The following is an 18,077-nucleotide window of genomic DNA, read 5'->3' on the forward strand; positions in this document are numbered from 1 at the left end:
CTAGGTGTGGTGTAAAGGGTGAGATGGGAGCATACAGCTGGGGCAGGGCAGGAAAGGCAGGTGAGGCCATTTTTGAGGCAGCCTTCAGGTAGCTTAGTTAGGTTAATGTAACATTGCAGTCTAATTAAGTATGCTCCTTGTTACCTATATGGCAAAGGAATTAAAGGTACCTTTTGGAATGATGCCACCTTTCTTTCACGAATTTGTAAATGTAATTTCAGACAGCACTTTTGGTCTTTGTTGTCACACCTTCCAGGATTTCCTTTGCCTTCCTATGAAAATGCTTGCTCTCAAATTCTTCTTTTATGGAAAATTGAAAATATAGAAACACATGTTAGGGATAAAATGTGCCTGCAAAAGTTAGAATAAATACTGTTTTGGGATGCTTTTATATATATATATTTTTATATATATATTTATATACATTCAGTACAGAATGGCTATACCTGATATAACAAGAAGTGTGACCCCTGGATACTGAATGCAAGCAATGGGTTTACATAGCTGTCAGTTAAGTGGAGTGATATTTGGACTGCTGCATATTTTCTTTGAACTCGAAGACTTACATTTCAGGCAACCATGCACTTGATTAAGTTTAGAATATTATACAATGAGGAAACTAATTTCATAGAAAGCTCAGAACAGCATGTTTTTTGTCTTCAGTAGCTGGTTGAGTCAGCAACAAACCTTGAAAATGCGCAGCCTGGCTTCTTTAGCCTAAGCATTAGACAGAATACTTCTAAAACTTTGATTTAAATCCTTGATATTCATATAACTAAGACTTATCCTGACTGATAAAAATTTATGTATAGTGAGTGTTGTACATGGAGTTTCCTTTGCAGAAGCTGTTGACTTTGTCACAGATTCATTGGTTAATATATTTTCCTACATTATTTGCATATCTAGAAATACCTGTGGCTTCATGTGGTGCTTAAGAGGGAATGAGTTAACTGTGTATCTAGCCTCAAGGATTAATACTGAGGCTGGGGAAGCAAAACTACAAAAATATACTTAAATTTGTCTGTTACCCTTGTTGCACTCCCTTGTGTGTTGTTTGAACTTCCAGTGTACATGTCTTGATTTTTGTGCTGCAATAAGGAGTTAATCTGATTCTCTTCCCTTTAGTACAAGTGAAGGAGGAACCTGACTTTGATCTGTATTCTTGGCCATGCTACTCCTGCATGCTGAAAGCTCTCATGGCCTCTTCATATAAGCCAGAAAAGTTACAAGTAACACTAGTAGGAACCTTGATTAACTGTGGTGACGACAAAATACAAGGCACATACTGTGTTAAAATACTAGCTTATACTGGGATGCTAGCACATGCTATGTACATGGTTCCAGTGCAAATATTTCCAGTATAAGTTACTGATTCTAGTCATAATTCTCTGAAGTATCTGTTAAATACTTTGCTTAGTATTAATTAAGGGTTATCTGAGTATGGGCTTTGGAACATTTCACAGTGCACACATTTCTATTAATTTTTTAATTAAAGCAGCAATTTTGACAATCTGACAAGCGTTGGATGGGAGACAGCGAGTTCTCTAAGATTGTTGTGGAAGTGCTTGTATAGCTAGGAGCCCTGTAATGATGATCAAGCATGTATCAGAAATTTAAATATATTATGATCTTGTAATTATAGTTGTCTTTATAATTCCATACATATAAAGGGGCAGAACTCTGCTTCTTCAGACAGATGAAGTTTGGTATTCCCTAACTTTTCAGTACTTAATTTAAAATCATTAAGTAACTTCTAGTTATATAGTGTCTTTTGATCATTGTGATGAGTGACTTAAATACTGTCCTATTGCTGTTTATTTTAATAATAAGCTGATACATTTTATGGATCTAGGTAAGGTCGCCAGGACATTAATTAAGTGGCATAAGGTGTGTGTTTCTTCCTACTGATCGTGAGAAGTTCGAATGACTAATTTTCTGTTCACCTTGATTTCCTCCTTTGTACTCTGTAGAGTTCTCTGAAACTTGTACTAATTGTGATCTCCAAAGCAGAATCCAAAAAAACCCAACCACAACTTGTCTCTGAAGCTCTTTCTGAAAATTGAGTCATAGATGTTACATTTTAAGCCAGCAGAATGTTTGATTATTCTACTTTTGACTGCCTTTAAAATTCTAGTTGCCATAACAACTTTATTTCTTTATTTTTAGCACATCAGTTGCCATAACAATAAAATATAGGTTTTTGAATGTAACCATTTTTTCCTCACTTTTTTTGCTTTGTTTTATAAAGAACCTTCTTCGGGGGGGGGGGAGGAAATGTAGCAAAGTGCTTTCCCTGTGAGCACTTTGGTTAGAACATAAGCTGAAAAATAATATTTGTAAAATTTTTTTAAATCTAGCCTTATTCCATTTCCATGGCAGTTTTTTGACTACTGAGTATTTTCATAACCTATGCAGAAAAATTAATGCAAATCACTGTATAAAGCCTTTCCTTTGTAGAAAATTGCTGTTGGGATTTCATTTTTATGTGTTGTAGTTAGTTTATATGAAAACCATAACTGTTAGAGAGTCATTTCCAGTATCTTTATTTCATTATATGGAATGGCTATAAATAAGGTATAGGCAACTGCTACTGATAACAGGAAGCATTTTTCTTTATGCTATTGAAAGCTGTCCCTCTTCCTGTTTGTTTGGTTGTTTTCTTGTTCCTTACTGTAGGATTGCTTTAAAGATTACTGTTTAAGTTTTGCAGCGAGTAATTCCATTTTTGTCATGTCATTCTTTATCTTATCTCTCATAAAAGTATGAGAACAAATTACGCTCGGTTTGTTCCTGCAGCAGACATTACAGACATGCTGGGAAGAAGGGTGTTCAGGAAACATGCTGCATACCTTTTCAAGCCAAATTAATTCTAGTGACCATATAAAAATGATGGCCACTAGCATCCTACGCAAATATAGCAGGTAGGACCCAGTGCTTCCATTTCTTCCCGTACGGCCCTTCCCAGGCATATTGTCAATCAGTTAGAGGCCAGTATTTAGTTCAGTGTGTTGATATGCCGAGTTTTGGGAAGTTATATGTGATATATCTTAAAAATATATGAATGAAGAGATTGACATTTAGCTTCAAACCATAATTTTGAGCAGAGGGGAAAGGTTTATGTGTGAAAGAAGTTGGACTTAATCTATAGACTTGACTTCTATATTCCCTGATAGTGTCCTTTCCAAAAGGACTTGTAGATTGTCTCAAAAATGCTGTCTTTATATTTAACCTATTTTTAGTACTAATAAAGTATATGTTTAATTTCTTTTTTTTTTCTTAGAGATGGTAAATAATGTCAGGTTTGGTATTCCTTTTTGAATTAAAAAAAAAAATTCTCAGCTTACATAACATTTTACATGTGCCAATTTCTAGCTATAAATATAAATGTCCTAATTATCTAACACAATCAAACTAATTTAAGACAAAATTTGCTAGTTATTGGAAGTTGAATGTATTTAGGTGTTATTAATCTTGAAACATAGTTATCAGATGTGAGATGATTTTATAAATTTTAATTAGCTAATTTTTAACTCGGGGGGAAAAAAAAATCCGTAACTCTTGCTTTCAGCGGCATTTTCCAGACATCTGTCGTTGCTGGGTTCCATGTCTGTGAGTTAGCCAGGAGTCTACTTCAACTGCTATTGTTTGCAAAATTTTCCCTCTAGACTGCTCTTGGTAGGGAAGCTATTCCTGGTCCTTTCTCATATATGGTTATTGATGCAAGTGTGTGCTGATATAGACTCCATGCTGTAAGAGAATATAAGTGATACCTCTTCAGCAGTTCCAGCTGGGCGGAAAATTTGGTCTAAATTAAGCTGAGCTTAAAATCCATAAAAAGAAATTGTGCCACGCTTCAGTTTATAAATAGTTTTCATGCCATATCCTTTCCATGTTCCTCTTTTCCATTTCTTCATAAAAGTGATAGAATAGTAATACTGAGTAACACTTTGTTTAAAGATAGTCTTCTAAAATTTACAATTTACTTCAATTGCTTTCAGCTTTATTATTCTCAGGAAATAGTGGAATTGGATTTACTATGCCAAATTTGGGGTCAGTACCACCTGTTCCACAGTAGATCTTGCACTAAAACGAACAGTGAATCTTTAGTTCTTAACTGATTTTTGTCTACACCAACAGCTGAAGCTATGACTTTTTCTCCTAAATGATCGTAGTTTGGTGTTTTTCTGAGTCGCTTCTTGTCTCCTTGAGGAAGCACTATTTTTAAAAATCTATTAAAGGAAAAGTTTAGGGTGGAATATGCCAATTATATATGCAAATAAAAAATAAATTGTCCATGTGACTAGGCACATGTTTCCAGTCAGCCTGTCTAGATTAGACTAGATGCTCTGGGGGAATGTACTGTGACCATTTAACCTAAGCCACATCCATGAACAGTGGATTTGAACCCGTTTCTGACACACGTCCGTGAATTTGTCACATAATGGTAGCTGCCAGTTCACAATTTTTAGACAACGCAATTGGAGTGAAGTGGGTAATTCTGAAGGATTTTAAACTATCTTTGAGAAGATGATAAATTATGCACATAAATGTTCTCTGTGTTATAGCTTTCAGCACAGATTAAAAGTAAGTTGCCAAAAGTTACAGTGGGGAGGTTTGTGTCATACAGGTTTGCCATTGTGACGTTCAGAAGTATGGCAGCGAGATGGAGAACGATTTGGAAGCGCATGCAGTGTTGATCATACAGTAGTTTATGGATTTGTGGCCTTGGCTTTGAGTTCTGAGGAATGCTTTGAGGATGAAATAGAAGTGATGCTCTTGGGAGAATTTAAAGAAATACTATTGGGCACAACTGTTTTTGTTTTTTTGTTTTTAAAAGGCAATGAAGAATTAAAGTCCCATTTGCATGTACTTCAACTTTATTCTTTGGTGCATGCAAACTTGTGATTTTGAAAGACTGACAGATATATATGGTTTTGATCCTTGTGCTCGTATCTTAGTAGTTGCTTTTGCACAGGCCTTAGAACTTGGCTTCCTAATCAAGGCTGCAATAAATTATTCATCATTTTAACTCATTAAATCAAAATTTGTTGCCTTTTAAAAGGTCATGCTGTAGTTTAAGAGAACTCTTTGGCTGTGGTGTATGAAAAATCAAAGTAGGTGATCATAGTGTTTGGGATTTTTTTTTTTTTTTAAGTAGCCTTAAAATCTGTTATTCTAGCTCTGCTGAAATGGGATTACTACAAATACTGACTGAGCTTATGCTTCTGCCAAGTCATCTGGAATCCTTTTGAACATATACTTTCTTGGTGCCCAGTTGTGATATATATACTTTTAGAATATATATATGAATATATATATATATATATAATTTTAGAATACCAGTATCAATGGAATGAAATTCCTGGCTTGATAAAGACAAAAGTACTAGTAAAAACACAACTATGTCAAAACATGCCTCTAAAAAGTTTAAATGAACATGGTATTAAAAGAATCTTTTAAGTATTATTTTAAAATACGAGAAGTGATTCCCACAGGAACAGAAAGGGTAATACTACCTGCGCTGTTCATACTGTTTTCTACATTTCGGTATTTCTTCATTTACAGTTCTCTTAATTGCTATCTTTTTTGTCCTGTGATTTAACAGGTGAAAATTTTAATCGTCTCTTGAAAGCAGTGTAATTAATAGCTGGTTCATTTCCGTTCACTCTAATGTACTTCCATGCATAGAGGCGATGTTTTATGTTAGGATAGCTGCGTGCGTAGGATGTGGGTTTGTTACAGTACTTGAAATGCAGAGGGACAATTTTGAATGAAATGCACATTCTTTTAGACTGTCAGTATGCTGTCACAAACCACTAACTAAACATTAGTCATGTAATCAAAAGCAGGAGCTAAAGGAAAAGCAGTGCAAATAACAGGGCCCTTCATCAGGATGTTTGGAGCAGTGGTAGGTAGTAAGCCTGTATTCTTTTGCCAGTATACTATTTTTTTGTAAGCTCGTGCTAGTTTAAGGACAGATGGATTAGTTTTAGTGGCAGCCACATGTCCCTGTCAGAGGGCATATGTCTTAATTTTTTGCTTTTTATATGATCCTAAGACACTTCTGTAATTTTTCCATTGTCCGTTTTCATGCAATTTGGGGCTTTTCTTACCATGTGGGATCAGTTAGTAAATAGCATCCTTACATAGCTTCAGTGCTGTGTTTTAACGCAAATGCTATGTTTAATTCCTGAAAAATGCTAATTATCACCATTCATTAGACTTCACAGCACTTCCCTGAAGTAAATTCACTTCTTGATAGATAGTTTATTGCACAGTGTTTTATTTCTATTGATTTGAGGCACAGAAGTTTGGTGGTATTTGTCGCTCTGAATTGAGCTTGTAAAGTGAATTCCATTTGTCATAGGAGCATCAATATAATCTTGAGGGAAGCTCCTCCTGAAGAAAAATGTTCTTTAATGTAAAATTCAGAAAAGACACCATCTATAATCCATGAGATCACAGGTAGTGATGTTTAAAGGGAGATTGTAGCATTTTACTCTGAAAACTTGCTTAATATTTATTAAATACATGAATAATGTTAGTTGCTAAAAATTTCAAACTTTAGAAGTGTTCGATGTAGTTGTTAAATAACAGCATGAAATGACTGCACAATAAACTTGCAAATGTGAATGCCCATCTTTCTCTACTGATCCACCACAACACAGAAAAAAAATATATTTTTTGCCAATTTCTTGTTCTGCATCACAGCATCCTAATTACCTAAGATTTATATGATACTGGCTAATATTTGCCTCATTAGAAACAGTATTGGAAAAGGACTGGGGCTGTGAGTCCAGCAGAGGAGCAGACTGAAACAGAGCCTGCTGGAGAAGTAGTAAAAGGAAAAGGGATCATTAGCTCCCTTCCACATCCCTCACATACCTTGACCTTGTAGAAAGCTACTGTACCCTTCCAGCCTCTTACCTGAACTCCCCCCACCCTCCATACCAGCCCCTTCCTTCTTCCCCATCTTATAGAACCTACTGTGTTGCTGCCATCAAATTCAGTTTTGCCTCTAATGCAGAAAAGGCTTATGTAGGCTTTGGGGATAATTGTTTCCTGTAACAGTGAGGTCAGTGCTCCACAAGAGCATCTGCATTTCAAAAATGTAGCTGTGTAACTCGTATCACTTGATCTTTTTTGCAGTCACTAGAGTGTGTGGGCCGCAGCATTGTAAGATGATTTATGGCATTCTTTATGATCATGGGGTGGGAGGGAGAAGGAAAGGAAACTGGTCTGTGATAGCAAAACTGATAAATGAGACTATCAGGTGGATAAATATTTCATGGGTTTAAACTTTCTACAAGATACTGTAGTTTCCTTGAGAACTAACTCTTTTGGGTTTTTAGCACTGGCCCAAGTGTGTTTAGTGTTGGTGATGATGAAGACAAACTGCAAGAAGAAAAATTCTGAGCAGATACTGGGAGTCACAGTGAGAGTGGTCAAACGGAACTGGGGCCCAGGCAAGCTGTAAAAATTCCATCCTTGGAGATGTTCACAACTCAGTTGGATATAGGACCCAGTGCAACCTGGCCTAAATCTGGCGTTGGACCTGACTTTGAAGTTGGCCCTGCTTTGAGCAGGGTGTTGGACCAGATGATATCCAGAGGTGCCTTCCAACATAAAGTGTTTAAGAAGTCTAAGATTATTTTGAGGAAAAAACAATGGTTTTATACGTATATATGTATACGTCTTAGATCTCATCTCATATGCCTGTACTCAGGTGAAAATTCCTGCGTATTCTGTGTAAGCTAGAGCTCTTCATGGCAGTTTTTCAAATAGACAGCTGTAGTGGGTGGATTTTGGGAAGAGGCTTTATATTCCAAATAACACAAATAAAACTGATTTCTGCCTTAAATACAGCACCAATATGACTTCAGAGAGCAACTTCAAACACTAGTCTGATGTAAAAAAAACAACCACGTACACACACACACAATATTTTTAAGGCAACTACTGATTTTTCTTCCTCCTCTCCCTCTTTAAGCTGCACTACAAGCTGCAAACTTTATAAAACAGAATTTTTCTGGAGGCATTAAAAACAAAACCAGGGATGTGGTGGACAAGTAAATACCAGAGGTAGTTAAGATAAAAATAAAGCAAACTGAAGAAACACCTTTGGTCTATAGGCTAAGGAGAAAGTGGATAAAAGAAAATACTTAAAAAGAAAAAAGAAATTGGGCAGAAGAAAAGAAGATAAGGAGCTGGTATGTGTATCAACATTATCATTCAGGACTGCATCTAAGTAAATAACTATTATGTTCCTCATCCCACACTTTCAGCTGCATCTCCCTGCTCTAATCAATACATTTTTAAAAGATTTTACAGAAATTATTGTTGTCCATTGAATCCAGCTGACCATCCAATATTTTAACAAAGAGAGTCCTGAAAGACTTCAAACTAGAAATGAGTGGTGCGACTGAGATGCTTCTGTGTGCATTGCAGGAATTGCTTCTATCAGTCCTGTTGCCTTACAAAAAATAGATTTAGAAAATACATATTCCTATTCCTTTCTGAGTAGAAGAAATGAGTAATAGATTGTTTCCTTGCTTGGAGCTTCTAGATCTACCTCTGTATGGAATTCTTCTGTCTGAGCAGCTTTATCTCGCTTCCTTACAGGGTCACACGTATCACCACTGCTTTCACAGGCTTGCTTTTCATACACAAAGCTCGAGCTCCTACCACATCTCCTCTGTTTTCAGCAGGATCAGATGGTGTGAGTCTTCTGTTTTGGATAGTAACTTCTGTTGTTTCGAGCTGATGTAATTCATAAAGGAGGTGTGGAATTGCTCCTTCTATTCAGTTTGAAGAAGAGTGCTTAGTCCTTCTGCTGGACATAACCAGCTGTGGAATTTATGCACCATGTAAAATACTGCCTTGGTGACAGCCACTAAATTCTTCCAACATAACTGTTTTCTCTTTCTCACTTCCTTTTCTTTATATGCAAATAACAAAAATCCTGAAGCACATTTTGTTTAAAACTGTGCCAGAGTCCCTAATCTGTCTCTAATCTACAGATAGAAAACTTTTTCCATATAGCTTTTTAATGTGCTGCCTCTGATATTACATTCCAATATTGCCACATCTTGTAAAATTCTGTCTGTAATTGCATAGTTTCATCAGGACTAGCTGATTTCTGCTTTAATTTTCACTTGCCTCCAAATATACGTAAAATACAGTACAAGTTAGTGGAGTCAGTCTGTTGTAGTTTGCACTGCTGCTTCTTAGAAAATGCCACCGGGAGTTGGGCTCTGGGAGTAGCTGAGGTGATAAAGCCACTGGCAGCTTGCAGCATGACTTTTTTTTTTTCTTGGTAGTGAAGGAAGCCTGCTGCTATTTCCACAAAGAAAGAAATCAAACTTCCTTACTTTTGAATCACTTTGTCCCTTTAATTATAATTCATGAAAGGGAAGCATTTTACCTGCATTGAAAACCAACCAGCAGAGGTTGCCATTGATTTTTCTGTTACCTCTTACCTGCTTAGCAGTGTCTGGATTTCTTGTATAAGACCCGAAATATTTGGCTGACATGAGTGCTTGTTATCAGAGTTCGGTACTCTGAGCACATAGTAATAAGCACTGCAGTTTTGTACATCAGCTGGATCTGACCTGTGAGCAAGGTGACTCAGTGGTCGCCATAATATTTGGAAGCTTTAGTAGTTGCCAATATTCAAACCTGTATTGAGCAGAAGGCACTGAGCATGTAGTTTCTGGGGTCCGCTTAATTTTAGGCTTTACCTTTCCTTATCCAACGTGCCCTCATGTCTTTGAGACTTTCAAACATCCATTTTAAGATGTTTTGTCCCTTTGTTTCTCTGGTGCCTGCCACGAACTGGCCCAGGGAGGGGAGGGAGAGTAGTGGTTCCTGCCATGCCTGTGCACACCGTTGTTTGTTCTCCTCCTCCTCCCCCACAGGAGGAGTGGGAAGGGAAGGAATAAAAACTGCTTCCTATTGTTCCACCCGTGGTATGGATAGCTATGGCTTAAAGCTGTACTCAGGGACTAAATTTAGTAATTAAATCTGTTGTCGCAGCCATTTACAGTTCTGAGGTATCGGAGTGATTTTAATTTTTTCTTAAACCCTTCGATGCAAGAATTTGGAATTATCACATGCCGTTATTGCAAACCACTCTCACACTGCTGCATTTTATGCTGCTTCACATTTCTACAGACTTGTCATTCAGCCTTGAATATTTGCTCCAGGCTATACTTGAAATACAAGATGTTAACCCAGGAGCAGCTTATTAAAATTTTGCCTGTAGTTTGCCTTGGAACTAGAAGAATTTAAATCACTGTAGTTTCTAATGACTTAGTTTGTTCAAGCTTCTGATGCCATTCTTGACACATGTATTTTGCTGATCTGTAGCCCAAAATACTGTTTCATGGTTGGTATCTTGGTATCTAAATTTGCTGTTTCTCTCTGTGTCTAAGGACGTATGGAGTGTCTCTGTAAGATAAGTTTGATGATTGTAGTTCTGTTACTGGTTTTATTTTTTAGGAAACATGAAATAAACAAAAGTTCTGAGTCCTTAATCAGGGAATAACAGCATCCTTTTGCATGAAGGGAGAGATCAGTTAATTGGGTTAAAAAGTCTGTGCTTTGAAAAATAATGTGTTTCTTGCAAGTATTTGTATTAAAACCAATGTGTGCAATCGGTTGGAGCAATTAAAAATTGGTACAGTATTGAAACCAGTCGCAGATGAGTTTTAGAATTAATCTGCCTGAAGTATGAAAATAATTAATTTTTAGGGGACTGTAATTTTGTCTTTTTAAGCAGGACAAAATTTGTGTCAAACCACGGCAAATATACATTGTCTGTAAATGTTTAGTTTTGTACAATAAGATGCATATGAAATTAGTAATCTGGGCATAACTCTTAATAAACATTTTTAGTTAGGCAGTGATGGCGGTTTCTAAAATAACCTACACAACTGTAGTCAGTTGGGTGGACCTGATTTAAGTGTTTGGTTTGTGTTGGTTTGGTTTCTTTTTTTTTTTTTTTTTTTTGGGGGGGGTATATCCTGTGGACTTCAAACATTATTTAATTCTTTAGCATTCAGTGCGGTTTGTCCGCGTTGATCTGAAGTTCAGCTGTCTGAACGAGTAGGTCGCAGGACTTTCACGCTGCCACCGAGCCAGCCCCCCCCCAGCTGCTTTCAGTCCGCAGGGATCTCCTGGCTCTACGAAGCTTAACGGGGTTTGTGGGGTGAGTACCCGCTCCTCGCCGGCCGTCACTACAGCTGTGCCGCAGCCCTTCCCCGCCGGAGCATCGCCGGGCGCTCGGAGCGGGGCCGGGGCCGGGGCCGGCTCCCGCGGGCCGGGCGCGGCGGTGCCGGTGCGGTGCCGTTCCGTTCCGTTCCCCCGCCGCGCTGCGGGGGGCGCCGCCGGCCCGGCCCGGCCCGGCAGCCGTTACCTAGTGACAGCGGCGCGGCGCGGCCATTGGCTGCGCGCCGGGGGGGCCAGTCACCTTTCCAGCGCCGGGCTCGTCTGCATCGGCTGGGGGGGAGGAGGAGGAGGAGGAGCGGACTCAGGTGCAAGCAATAATTTCAAGGGGGAAGGAGAGAAATAGCGACAGAAGCTCTAGCCGCACCACTGTAAATAGGACTCCTCTGTCAAGCAGTTCACCATAGCGGCTGATAAGGATGCGTGTAGGTGAGAAAGATTGCTATATTGCTTTAACAGATATTTGGAGAAAGTAGTAATTTTATACGTGCTCTGTTGCTTGTAGACGAGGGGAACAAATAGCCGGAAATATTCTGGGATGTTATAAAATCAGAAGGACTTTCTGTACAGCGTGGCGATGCACAACAGGAAATTAACTCCAAAAAGAATGCTCTCTCTCAAACTGCTGCAACAGAATTGAGAATATTTCTTTTCTAGTACCTGAAATTCCTCTTGAAGACACAACAAGGACTATCAAAATCATCAGAGAGATTCTGGTACTTTTAAAGAGACTTAAAGCAAATGCCAGCGTAATAGTCTGAATGACCTTGGAGATCATTTTATGTGGATTCATTAATTCTCACTGCCAGTCTTCTAGTCTCAGGAACTCTAGGATTAAAGATGGTTTTAACATTTTAGCGGCCTTTCAAAAAGCAAGGTTGTATACAATTAATTACCTGCCTAATGTTTCCTGAACTAATCAAGCATTTACTTAAAACTGAACACAGAAGATGCTTTCTTTTAATGTTTGCTTTCTTCATAATTGCGAATAAAATGAACAAGGTAATGGCCTGCAATTAGAAGAACATTTTTTTTAAAGCAACTACTTATTATGCTGATCATCTAATAAATATAGAAACCCTAAAACTACATAGAAGATGAAGCTGAAAAACAGAATAATGGATTAGTAAACAATGGCAGCTTTTCTAGTCAAATCAGCATTTCATTAGCTTCGCAGCAGAATGCAGATGGAAGTTTCTGTTCTCGTTGTATGGGGGTTTGTGAAATGATTCAGGTGTAGCTACAGAGGTGAGCAATATCATGGATATACCTATGAACTCCTGGGTACTGATCCACTGTAGCAGATATGGCAGAGTTTCCAAAGATGATTATTTTAAATTACCACTGCTGAAGTTAAATTCAAGAGGATTTATTTTGTCTGTGGGGACCTTGAATTATGCTTCTGGCATTAATAATTGTAATGGACTATAATTGTTTGAAGGAATTGTGAATATTGACATAAGTCTCCAAATTTCTATTCTTAAATTATTTTCATTTTTAAATGAATAGACACGATCTTCCTTATTGTATGTGAGATGTATGTTTTCTTTCTTGGGAGTCAGAGGACAAATCTGCCTTGTTCCCCAGCTGTCTCCCTCCAAATAAAATTCATTATTCATACCCAAACAGTGGTGAGTCTATTGGAATTAACCTTGACAAAAATGTTTTCCTTACCTTTCCAATGAATAGCATGGATAAGATGGAGTACCATCTCCTGAACAGAGCCAGAAAAGACAGCATTAGATGGTGAACTTTTTCCTGTACTCTCCAGTTAGTCTGTGATTTAAACTGAGACGTTAAAAAAGATTATCTCCAGTAACTGCTGGTCCAGGAAACCTGAGCTGTACTGAGGTTCCTCCTTCCCTTCCTCCCCCTCATCCGTTATATTCCAAAGCAAATTACTTTCTCAGGAAAATAAGCAGTCAGAGATTCCCCCCCCCCCCTTCCCTGGGAAATGAATGTATCTCTCTTGCCAGTTTTTATTTCCGTATTTCACAGTACCTGTTTGTTTTAGAAGTGCCTTGTGTTTGCTAAAGATTGGTCAAGAGCACTGGAGGAGCTGATCAGTGGCCTTTCTCTTTCTGGCTTTTTTTTTTTTTTTTCTTGTCTGTCTTTCTTTCCTTAAAGCTAAGGTGTGCCAGAGGTGATGCACTGATGCTGAGGAGGCATCAACAGCTATGAGACTGTAATCCTCTCAAATGTAAGCACTGGCAGTGTCTACAAAGACAGATCGTGAGACGCTGAAGCAGAGTTTAGCTGCTGTTAAGCAGGTCATCTGCTCACTAAGGCTCAGATTGCAGTGTTCCCTAATCACAAAACATGAACCAGTCCCGATGGATTGAATGGAGGACTCTGAATATGAGCAGTAGTGTTATGAACATATCTGAGCATCTCTCCTGCCCTCTTGGATTTGGTCACTACAATGCAGTTGACATCTGTATCCTTGAGACGGTTGTTATTGTCTTGCTAACATTTTTAATTATTGCGGGTAACTTAACTGTGATATTTGTTTTTCACTGTGCTCCACTTCTGCATCATTATACCACCAGCTATTTTATTCAGACTATGGCCTATGCTGATCTTTTTGTTGGAGTTAGCTGCTTGGTTCCTACTTTGTCACTGCTCCACTACTCGACAGGTGTCCACGAGTCCTTGACTTGTCAAGTTTTTGGATATATCATCTCTGTGCTCAAAAGCGTATCTATGGCATGTCTTGCTTGCATCAGTGTGGATCGCTATCTCGCTATAACAAAGCCTCTCTCCTATAATCAACTGGTCACACCTTGTCGCTTGAGAATCTGCATAATTTTGATCTGGATATACTCCTGTCTGATCTTCTTGCCTTCCTTTTTTGGTTGGGGAAAACCTGGTTACCATGGAGATATTTTTGAATGGTGTGCTACCTCCTGGTTAACTAATGCCTATTTTACTGGCTTTATTGTGTGCTTACTATACGCTCCTGCTGCCTTTGTCATATGTTTCACGTATTTCCACATCTTTAAAATTTGCCGGCAGCACACCAAAGAGATAAATGATCGGAGAGCTCGATTTCCTAGCCACGAAGTGGATGCTGCTGGGGAGACTGGGCACAGCCCTGATCGCCGCTATGCCATGGTTTTGTTTCGGATAACCAGCGTGTTCTACATGCTGTGGCTCCCCTATATTATATACTTTCTGCTGGAGAGCTCTAGGGTGTTGGAAAACCCAGCACTTTCCTTCTTAACGACATGGCTTGCTATAAGCAATAGTTTCTGCAACTGTGTGATATATAGCCTCTCCAACAGCGTTTTCAGGCTGGGACTGCGGAGACTGTCAGAGACAATATGTTCATCTTGTATGTGTTTAAAAGACAGGGATGTACGGGACCCTAAACCAAGAAAACGGGCTAATTCCTGCTCCATTTAAAGAAAACTGGCACATGTAATCAAGCGCGGAGTTTTGATAGTATTTGCTGTATCTGGAAACTTGCCAGAAGAGAAATGTTTACTTGAATAGCTTGCTATGATGTTAGAGTGAGTTTAAAAGTGATTGTGGAAAAGGAAAAGGCTGCTGTAAGTGGGGTCATTGAGCTTGAATACAGCTCTTGTGAAATGGTGAGGAGAGCAATTTGACAGAGACAATGAAGAAAGTCAGAACTAAAAATCTTCCAAAGGGCATGAAATAACTACCACATCAGAGGACGTTCCTCATAAAATAAGTTAGTTACTACCTTATATTTCCCCCCTTGTAGAAAAGTTGTCTTACAATCTTTGTGTCAGAATATACTGTAGCCTTCTGAATTTAAATACATTTAAGAGGAAACAATCAACAACACAGTAAGTGGCTATCCGTAAAGCATATACCTGAGGACTATAGTAGATATTGCAGATTAATAATCAGTTCTATCTCTGCTCACATCTTGTACAATTTTCAGTTGTACAAACAATCCTCAATGCATAAAACCTACACTGGGCATGACGCTTTTGGATAAAATGGCACATTTTGGTACAACTTTCACAGAAGCTCTCCCTCTCATTTCCCTTTTTTTTCCATACTGTGCATCCCCAGATTCCATCGCATCCAAGTGGTTTAGTTTGAGGGCACCTATGAGGTAAACAGTTTCAAACCATTCTTCCTGCAGAAAGCAATAGCCCTTCCTGGCTGGCTGAGTAACTGCAGCTGCCCATGTACAATGACTTCTTCAATCTTTCATTCTCTTGATCCTGTTAAATTAGCACACAGTATCGATGTAGTGTCCTTTAGGGTTTACTAAAGCTTTTCCTTTATTGGCTACACAGATAATCCTAATGCAAATATGATAATTGCACACAGCAGTGTGCATCACTGCTTAGAAGATTAAAATCAACTAACCCTTTTCTTTGGGAAGTCTAAATAGCTTACTGTTGTAGCTGTCAATCCGTTGTGTGAACCTAGCTTGCACATACTGTATTTTTTTAGAGAAAACGTAAATTGTGGTCTGTGCCTAATGTTTTTTGTAGCACATGGAATAGGTCAATGCTACAGGATTAAAAAAATTACACTTGCTTTAAGAGAAATACTTCTGTGCAGTTGTCGAATAGCTGTTTGTTAGACAGATGTTCTTGGAGGAGGAGAACAAGACAGTTTAGTATTAAATGCAGTCAGAGAGCTTCAGTATTTCCTTTTGTACTGAACTGATTTTCAGGTCCACTGATGAAAATTTTTTTATTTTGCAAGGGCGCACAGTAGGTTTGTGTAATAAAGTGCCAGGGGTTCAGATGCATGCCAATCAATAAAATATTTAAATTATTATTTTGAACCAAATGTAATTTTCTTAGATGGTTATTGGCTTTTAAAAAAGGCCCAATTATTGATTATTGGTGCCTTTTAACACTGCACTATTACTCCTTTCACCAAAATGCATATGTAAAGATTGTGCCTATTACTTTTTGTAATGGAAGCTAACCACGCTTGCACACTTGTGGTTTGACTCTAGATATCCCTTAATTATGTATTCTTTGTTCTGTTGAGGTGGTTCTGAACCCCTGTACATTTTTTAAACCTGTAAGAAAGTTGAAACAATGGAATAAAGTAGTATTATGTATATCAAAACCAGCCTTGGCTTTAGTTCCCTGATGTCACGCTCTGTGCAAGTTCTTTTGGGTTAGGTCTCAAGAGTGAACGATTTAAAATCCAAACCTCAAAGCTGCTTACTTGCCATCTTAAATGCTTATATACCTGTTTCTGGGATCGCACAATCCTTAAAGCAGATTGAAATATGACTTGAAACATTCCTCTAGCTAAGCTGAGCTGTTGTTGACAATTAGCCCTGATAGATACTATGGAAAAATGAGTAGTATTCTTTGCATGTATCTTGTAATGCTCCGTGTCTACAGGAATGTGTCTGCTGCCTTCTTTTGAAAAGTTGCTGTTTATTTCAGAAGGCTCTTGTTGACTGACTGCTGCTCTATAAGGTTGTGTAATCCCGTCTCTTCTTACAAACACGACTTGGATTCCTTTTGTTTTGTCGTTATTTTGTCATTGTTTCCTGCTTAGTAGGTCCTCAGTGTGCAAGACTTAGACAAGGAACAATGACATATGTCATTTCTCACAACTCACGGGGCTGGTTTCATACCAATAAAGTAGTTTTATATCTGTGCTCCAGAGCTGGCCGCTTACCGCTTCTGGTTTTTGTTGGCATTCCTGGTAACAAGTTTCTATGGGACCTCCTGAAATGCAAGGAAAGTTCTAGAAAATGCTTGAAGTTGAACTAACCTTTTATTAAAATCAAGCAATACAGCCTGGAGGCAGTAGATGCATTGTTAGCATGGTACTGTAACTACAAATATGTAGAAATACACAAGCTAACTCAATTGTATCGGTAGTGCCTTAGTTGAACCCTGCTTGTATAACCTCAGCAAACGGAGCTGATGTACAGCAGCTTGAAGCTTTATTGCCTGCAAACGGTAGGTCAAGAAAGGGAGCTTCACTTCAGAGGCTGCAGCACAAAGTTTACTCACCAGCCCACCGGCTTCTTGCTCTAAAGGGCAGAGTTAGCAATACTTTTCTCTCTGCTATCGCGTTGAGCTTGTGGAGTTGTCAGGCGGGACTGAAGATTTCCATTTTCCTCAGGCTGTCCTTGGAGGGAGAGAATGTAGTAGAAATCCAGTACCCTGCAAACAAATCGTAGGTTCCTAGGTTCTTCGCCCTTTTTTGGGGGGGTTGTTTCTTAAACATTGGCTTAACATTGTTGGTGCAAGAATGCTAATTTGCTTATTTGGACCCTGAATTTCAGTTGCTGTAAAGTCGTGCTTCAACCTGTTCTCTGTAAATCTGAGTCTCCTGGAATCTGTCAAATTAAACATCCTCAGCAGAGTTAAATACTGTGTTTCTTCTTGCTGTTTGCAAGATGACAGGATTTGACCTGGTGGTCAGGCATATAAATTTTTAAATTTAGTAAGTGTGTTTCATTTTTTGAAAGTATTTTAGAAACTCATGATTTAAAATTTTATTTGAGGGAGGTTTGTTATTGTTTTACTAATGCTGTCTGAGGATTCCAGCTGGTGCTAAATTCTCTTCCAAATTTATATGGCCGGATGTTTTAATGGATAAAAAAAGTCCAGTAGAAATTCCAGTCACCCAATCTGTCACTTTTGATTTTCATTCTGTCATTATATAAAGTCTCATGTTCTTGTATGAAAATCTGATTAAAGAATGAGACTTTTAAAGCTGGCATCTAGAGTACATATCCCACTTTCATGTGCCTAAAGATCTTTGATTTATGAAATACCTAGTAAATAGGTGACCAGACACTGAGCAAAGAAATTGACATGATAAAATCATTGTTGATAATACAGGTAATAATAAAGTCTCTGCAAATACAGAGACATTGA

General features: G+C 38.3%; 2 protein-coding genes across 7 annotated transcripts in view; both read left to right on the forward strand.

Annotated features, from left to right (window-relative positions):
- RABGAP1L (RAB GTPase activating protein 1 like) overlaps nucleotides 1-18,077 on the forward strand; it is a 265,566-nt gene that overhangs the window by 77,406 nt on the left and 170,083 nt on the right. The gene's annotated exons all lie outside the window — the stretch shown is intronic.
- Nucleotides 11,531-17,174, forward strand: GPR52 (G protein-coupled receptor 52). Of its 3 annotated transcripts, XM_076339622.1 has the most exons (3): nucleotides 11,531-11,655; nucleotides 11,732-12,474; nucleotides 13,354-17,174. In XM_076339622.1, exon 3 carries the CDS (start codon nucleotides 13,546-13,548, stop codon nucleotides 14,629-14,631), a length of 1,086 nt encoding a protein of 361 aa, XP_076195737.1. In that variant the 5' UTR covers nucleotides 11,531-11,655; nucleotides 11,732-12,474; nucleotides 13,354-13,545; the 3' UTR covers nucleotides 14,632-17,174. The 3 variants fall into 3 exon arrangements, with proteins under 3 accessions (XP_076195737.1, XP_076195735.1, XP_076195736.1); XM_076339620.1 differs by having other exon boundaries at nucleotides 11,531-12,474; XM_076339621.1 differs by having other exon boundaries at nucleotides 11,531-12,474; nucleotides 13,359-17,174.

The sequence above is a fragment of the Aptenodytes patagonicus genome, chromosome 5 (assembly GCF_965638725.1).
Source record: "Aptenodytes patagonicus chromosome 5, bAptPat1.pri.cur, whole genome shotgun sequence".
Classification (NCBI taxonomy): domain Eukaryota; kingdom Metazoa; phylum Chordata; class Aves; order Sphenisciformes; family Spheniscidae; genus Aptenodytes; species Aptenodytes patagonicus.

What these genes read in the sequence shown, in the direction of transcription:
- GPR52 (XM_076339620.1), top strand. Translation starts at nt 13,546, where the DNA reads ATGAACCAGTCCCGATGGATTGAATGGAGGACTCTGAATATGAGCAGT.